Source organism: Anopheles merus, chromosome 3L (assembly GCF_017562075.2).
Source record: "Anopheles merus strain MAF chromosome 3L, AmerM5.1, whole genome shotgun sequence".
NCBI classification, from domain to species: Eukaryota; Metazoa; Arthropoda; class Insecta; order Diptera; family Culicidae; genus Anopheles; species Anopheles merus.
The window spans coordinates 23399652-23406076 of record NC_054085.1 but is presented as its reverse complement, the minus strand read 5'-3'; the positions used below and the strand labels follow the sequence as shown (position 1 = coordinate 23406076).

Below are 6425 nucleotides of genomic sequence, written 5' to 3'. Positions count from 1 at the left end.
GATGAAAAAGGGGTTTCTATAGAGTGGTCCCGGCCGTATATACCAACACACACACACACACACACCCGTACCCTCACTCATACATCACCGCGTAAAACAATGGATAAAATCTACTGTTGTGTTATTTGGTAAACTTTCCTGTCAAACGGCGAGCACAGGGAAGAGCGCAGGAACAGTGAAAAACAATTTTCCCCACTTGCAAGCGTAAGAAAGTCCACTCTCCACACCCTCCCCCACAAGCCAACCACCCATTCGGATCACGCAATTACTACACTCGGGGCCATCATCGTCGTCATCGTCATCCTCATCGCCAGCAGTCATTAGCACTCCTGGCACTTAGGCAGTCTTTGTTTGTTGTTTGTGGGGTACCAGTTTTTTTTGTTGTGCGACACAGTTTTATCGTTGGCAAACCGAAGACAGGGAAACCGTTCGAGTGCTCCCGTACTCCAGTGCATTAATTGTCCCTTTTTGGGGAGGAAGGAGCGCACACGGAAGACGAGAAGGGAGCTCCCTGCCAAGGAACCTTCCCGGTGGTGTATCATCACCAACTAACCTTCCCTGTCCCAGCCAATCGTCATGTTCAGCTTCGATGGAGAGTTCCGGCGCCGGCCGCAGCAAAATCTCGGCGGTGCCTCACTGAAAACCGACCGGCTGACGACGATCCGGAAGGCACAGCAGGAGCGGCAGAAGCGCGAGGAGGCCCGCCGCCACCAGTGCGGTGCGATCGTGATACAGTCCGCCGTGCGGAGCTTTGTCCAGCGGCAGCACACCAAGCAGCGGGAGCGGGACAAGTTCGACGAGTACCGGCGGGCGCACGGGGCGATACGGGACGGTGGGCAGGATTTGGAGTACTACAGCAAGCGGATCATCTTTTTCTATCAGCATCGCAGCGGTCAGGACGGGGATCGGCTGGTAAGGCCGGGGAGCAGTAGCATTTTGGAGCAACAGTTCGTTTGGTTGTGTCAACAGTTCTTGCTTCCTCTTCGTTCCAGAACTTTCTCTGCCAGTACATGATCAAAAACCCGGGCGAAGTGTTCCGGCTGGTGGAGCGGGATCCGATCTGGACGTATCGCATCAAACGGCTGCTTGGGCTGTGTTTGGGCCAGATACTGGTCCCGGAATGTTCACCGGTAAGTGGATGGCGCTGTGATTCATTTCGCTCCTCATGCTAATTATTCTGAATACTTTCCGGACACTCTCTCTCTCTCACTCTGCCTCCACAGACCATACCGATGCGCATGCTAGAAATCTACTCCTCCAACACGTACATCACGAAACACATCCCACCGACCGGTAGCAGCGGCCAGCAGTACATCCAGCGCTACCTTGTCTCCATCTACAGCCATCTGATCGAGCGGCGCTACTTCCGCGTCGTTCGGCAGCTGATCGAAGAGAAGCTGCCGGCAATCGACGAGGACACCACCACGCTAGCGAACCCGATCGCGGACGCACTGTTCGAGATGCTGTTGCGCCCGCTGCAGCTGATCGATCCGGAAGCGCGCGACACGCTCAGCCGCCAGATACTGCAATCGTTCACGTTTAACGTGCTCTCGCCGCAGCTCTCCGACCAGGTGAAGCACTTTGTGCTGCCGGCGTTGGGCGAGCGGACCGATTTCCCCTACTGGACGCTGGTGCGCCACACTGCCGACGAGTACCAGGGCCTGCTGGACTACCGGAGCACGATACTGGTCGACCTGACGACGGACGACGACGACGACGGTACGACACCGATGGGATCGCGGCCTGTCGGCACGCCGAAAAAAGCGCGCACCACCAATCGGGTGCACGACGAGCGGCTACGCTTAACTAGCTCACTTTTGTACTCCCTTTTGAAGCTAGACGAGCAACACGTAGATGGTAAGTTGCTAGAAGCTTTTTAGAACCAAATGTTGCGTTCACCTAATTGTCTTCCTCTCTCTCCCTCTCTCTTGCACCCGTTTAGAAACATCAACCTCGAAGGAGCACTTCCGTGCCTACCTCAAAGTGGTCGCCTCGATGGTGGACAACATTACCAAACTACCTCGAAAGACGATCCGCTCTTCGATCAATCGGCCGCTGGACGATTCGAGCGATTCCGACTCGGACGGGGAGGACGGACCGACGTTGGGCCCGCGCGAGGGCGCCCTGCTGCACGCCGTCATCGGTATGCTGAACGAGCGGCGTCGCGTATCGTTCATCGTGCGCCTGATCGACACGGTGCTGGACGATCCGCTGGCGGTGCAGCACCTCTGCCAGATCTGCCACCAGCTGATGACGTACAACCGGATGGCGGTGTACGAGTACAAGCTGCTGTACATGCTCGCGTCCAAGCCGCTGATCATCCGGGGGCTGTGGTACACGCTGACCGCGCACAGCACCGGCCAGCTGTTTAGCTCCCCCATCGTGCGTCTCTCGAAGGGAATCAACATCTGTAAGTAGATAGTTTTCCCCCTGTTTTTTTGGAACGAATTATGCAATTGAACGCAATTTCCCATGCTTCCCAACAGCGAAGGAAGATTCCGACCGTACCATTCCGATACTGGCCTCGTTCTGCGCACTGTTCGGGCGGCTGATCGCCTCCCTGCACGACGGCGAGTTCGTGCAGGAGAACGTACTGCCCGGCACGGTGAGCAGCATCATGCCGTTCAGCATACCGGAGCTCATACCGCTCAGCACCACGCTGAAGGAGATTTCGCTCGGGCTGGTCGAGCTCGCCTTTCCCGAAACGCGCTCCAGCCTTCACGAAAACTATCGCACGATGATATCGTCCCTGAGCGGCGGGGAGGCGCGCCCCTTCGGCGGCACGGGCTCGCTCGTCGGCAGGCAGCGCAGCCAACCGTACGAGCAGAACCGCCAGATATGGCCCCACCTGCTCAAGGTGTGCGTTTCGCTGCTGCGCCAGATACACACGCGCGATCTGCGCCGCTGCTTCTGTCCCGAGGGACACTGGACGGCGCAAAACCTTAACCTGCCGCTAGACAAACCGACCGATCTGCACCTGTCGCGCGGTTCGCGGCGTGGCCCCCGGCCCTTCCAGCCGATCAGGGACTTTACGCGCGAAGACATCGAGGACGGGCCACCACTCTCAACGAAGCAGATCCGTTCGATCACGATCCTGCGCGAGATACCGTTCGTGGTGCCGTTCAATACGCGGGTCGGCGTGTTTCAGGGGCTGGTGGCGGCGGACAAGCTGCGGACGCAGGGCGACCTGCAAGGGTTTCTCCAGGGACCGTCGATACATCTCACCGTGCGGCGGTCGCATCTGTACGAGGATGCGTTCGACAAGCTCAGCCCCACGAATGGTAAGAAAGGAAACACGGGAAGTTGTTTTGGTCACACGGAATAACGCTTTTCTGCGCTTCTTGCAGAACCCGATTTGCGGCCCAAATTCCGCATCGAAATGGTCAACTCGGTGGGGCTGCGGGAGGCCGGCATCGACGGTGGTGGCGTGTTTCGCGAGTTTCTGTCCGAGCTGATCAAGCTGGCGTTCGATCCACATCGCGGATTTTTCATGTAAGTTGCATTGCCGCTGGAAGCTTCATTTTCCGGTTTGTCGCTTACTTTGGTTTTTCTATTGCACAGGATAACGAAAGACAACATGCTCTATCCGAACCCGTGCGTGGGGAAGATTGTGGAAGACTTTCAGCGCCACTACTACTTCATCGGCCGCATCCTCGGCAAGGCACTGTACGAGAATCTGCTGGTGGAGCTACCGTTGGCCGAGTTTTTCCTCTCCAAGCTGGCCGGCAAACACTCCGACGTGGATGTGCATCAGCTGGCCTCGCTGGATCCGGTGCTGTATAGGTATGGCGTTGCGATGGAACGGCTCTAACCAGTGCTGCAAAATGTCATGACCATCACGTGATGTTCACCGTCGAAAACAATGAACATGTCCGTGGTAGCTTGATGCTCAATGCTGATACTCAATGAAAGTGTGTCATGCCGAACGCGACATGCGAATGCTTGAGTCCAACGCGATACTCTGACTGACAAGCTGAGTTTAATGCCGTCACAAGCATAATCACATGACATTTTCTGCCTGTGAACAGTACTGCCAAATGCCACTGTTACAGTCACCAACACTCATGACTGAAACGAAGCTCAGCTTCACGTACACAACTTAGATGATCAGAAGTGAGACTCAAACAGTTGGTGGTCCAATTACATGCTTCCAACATGGTTCACATGGTCCCCATCGTTTAGTTTGGCACCCAACTCTTGGTCACTCACTTGGCCATGACATTTTTTTGTCGGTGCTAATCACGACATTCTTGGAATATACTTGACGTGTGGTCCCAAGCAGCAAATGAGTTGGTCGCACAAAAAATGTCACCAAGTATGTAATGGTCGCACCAACTGTTTGAGTCTCACCTATGATCATCACAGTAAGGCTTATGACGCTGACATGATTTTGTTTCAGCCGGAATTTGTCGTGACTATGTCAGTGACATGTTGCAGAACTGATCACAGTAAACAAAAAGTCATGAAAAAGTGACTGACGAAGCGATGGTTGCTAAAATATCACGAAGCATGCATTGGTCACACCAATCGTTTTGAGTATCACCTCTGATCATCACAATTGAGTACTTGACGCTGACATGGATTTTTTTCAGTGAGATTTTTTTTATGACATTGATCGTGACATTTTGCAGCGCTGGTTCTAAAGAGCTTAGGGGCTCAATTTTAACTCGAAAATCTTTTTCCCATCTTTGCAGAAATTTAATGTCTCTAAAAGCGTACGAAGGGGATGTGGCTGATTTAGGGTTAGATTTTACTATCGTCTGTGATGCGTTAGGTGAAACAAAGGTAGGAAAATGGGCTTGTTGCCCCCCCCACTTTTGCCTCTTTCTTGCCCATTCTAATTCTTCTCACTCATCCACACAGGTGGAGGAGCTAAAACCGAACGGTACGAACATCATCGTCAACTCGACGAACCGCATCGAGTACATCCAGCTGATGGCGGACTTTAAGCTGAACCAGCAGATCCGGGCCCAGTGTGCCGCCTTCCGCCAGGGGCTCGCGAACGTGCTGCCGATCGAGTGGCTGTACATGTTCAGCAACAAGGAGCTGCAGGTGCTGATCTCGGGCGCGGAAATACCGGTCGACGTGCACGATCTGCGGCAGCACACGCGCTACGGTGGGGACTTTTCGCTCGAGCACCACACGATCCAGCTGTTCTGGAAGGTGGTGGAGCAGTTCGATGACATCCAGCGCCGGCTGCTGCTGAAGTTCGTGACGAGCTGCTCGCGCCCGCCGCTGCTCGGGTTCAAGGATCTCGATCCACCGTTCTACATACAGAATGCGGGCGACACGGATCGGCTGCCGTCGGCCAGCACGTGCATGAATCTGCTGAAGCTGCCGGCGTTCGAGGAGGAGGACGTACTGCGCGAGAAGCTACTGTACGCGATACAGAGCGGGGCCGGCTTTGAGCTGAGTTAATGCAGACGCAACCGTGTTCTTATGAGGTGTGGCGCCGCTTTTTTTTGTTTGTTTCGGTGTGAAAGTAGCGTGTAATAGTGGCAGAAGCGAAAGGGTTAGTGCGGAGCATATGACACAACATCCGGGGGAATTACGAAAAAAACAAACAAAAAATAAAACAAATACAGAATGTGTGAGAGAGATATATATCAATACCGATTTATTGTTTCTGTTTCGGCGTTTTTACTGCTTCCGAACAATCTATGGAAAGGTTCTTACAAGATACGTGGTCAAAACAGCGTTGCAACAGTCTCTCCTTCCGTCTATCGGGCATCAAAGACGATAACTACAGGGAAACGGGAAACAAGCCGATCGTTAGTGTATTTCGGGGTTTCCTTCTTCTAATTTTAAAATGCATCTACTTACGTCGCTTCGTGCGCTTCTTGTACATGATACGGTAACCACACTCACGGCAACGGATCGGATCCCTCGGGCGCATCTCATTCTCGTGGTGGCATTCTAGCAACAAGAAATTCCCCCAATTTAGTAGGCACAGTGAATCAGCCGGCATCAACCCACACTTACCTCCGCACACGTAAATCATTGCCGTTTTCAGCACCGTGTCCTTCGAGCTGGGTTCCGACATTGTGGTGCGCTATTTGGGGATGGAAATTGCAGAGGGAAATTCACCGAACGCACGTGAAAAATACTATTCCGCCGTGAATCGCGCGTGCAAATGCCTCTTGGCGAAGCAAAGCCCCAAACAAACCGCTGCTGTCAACGCACCTGTCAAAGCAGGGCTGCGTGAAATGGTTTATGTCGACTATGTCGACAACGGTCGAAATTGAATTTGATATGGAGTTATTTAAAATATCGGTTGTGATTTTAATTCATTTTATAGAATTTTATTTTACTTTGCGTTAGAAATAAGTGGAACTGTGCTTTTTCATAACTTTTTTAAAAATATTTTTCAATGGTTTTAGGTTAATGTGTCGAATACCGATTGAAACAAACACGTGCATAAGAGA

At 53.0% G+C, this 6425-nt stretch overlaps 2 protein-coding genes across 2 annotated transcripts; one reads left to right on the top strand and one right to left on the bottom strand.

Annotated features, from left to right (window-relative positions):
• The first annotated feature begins 25 nt into the window (after positions 1–25).
• Positions 26–5610, top strand: LOC121598238 (ubiquitin-protein ligase E3C). Its single transcript, XM_041924796.1, has 9 exons — positions 26–912; positions 993–1130; positions 1224–1857; positions 1943–2410; positions 2487–3281; positions 3348–3492; positions 3562–3783; positions 4695–4785; positions 4864–5610. The coding sequence occupies exons 1-9, from the start codon at positions 577–579 to the stop codon at positions 5416–5418; spliced, it is 3384 nt and encodes a 1127-aa protein (XP_041780730.1). The 5' UTR covers positions 26–576; the 3' UTR covers positions 5419–5610.
• Positions 5592–6176, bottom strand: LOC121598240 (DNA-directed RNA polymerases I, II, and III subunit RPABC4). The gene is made up of 3 exons (XM_041924798.1): positions 5983–6176; positions 5824–5916; positions 5592–5743 (listed from the first exon to the last, which is right to left on the bottom strand). Exons 1-3 carry the CDS (start codon positions 6041–6043, stop codon positions 5721–5723), a joined length of 177 nt encoding a protein of 58 aa, XP_041780732.1. The 5' UTR covers positions 6044–6176; the 3' UTR covers positions 5592–5720.
• Between the last annotated feature and the right edge of the window lie 249 nt (positions 6177–6425).

Coding starts and splice junctions, on each gene's coding strand:
- LOC121598240 (XM_041924798.1), bottom strand. CDS start 6,043: ATGTCGGAACCCAGCTCGAAGGACACGGTGCTGAAAACGGCAATGATT. Junction 5,917..5,982: donor AATGATTTACGTGTGCGGAG/GTAAGTGTGGGT, acceptor TCTTGTTGCTAG/AATGCCACCACGAGAATGAG. Junction 5,744..5,823: donor CAAGAAGCGCACGAAGCGAC/GTAAGTAGATGC, acceptor GTTTCCCTGTAG/TTATCGTCTTTGATGCCCGA.
- LOC121598238 (XM_041924796.1), top strand. CDS start 577: ATGTTCAGCTTCGATGGAGAGTTCCGGCGCCGGCCGCAGCAAAATCTC. Junction 3,282..3,347: donor CAAGCTCAGCCCCACGAATG/GTAAGAAAGGAA, acceptor CGCTTCTTGCAG/AACCCGATTTGCGGCCCAAA. Junction 3,784..4,694: donor CTGGATCCGGTGCTGTATAG/GTATGGCGTTGC, acceptor CCATCTTTGCAG/AAATTTAATGTCTCTAAAAG.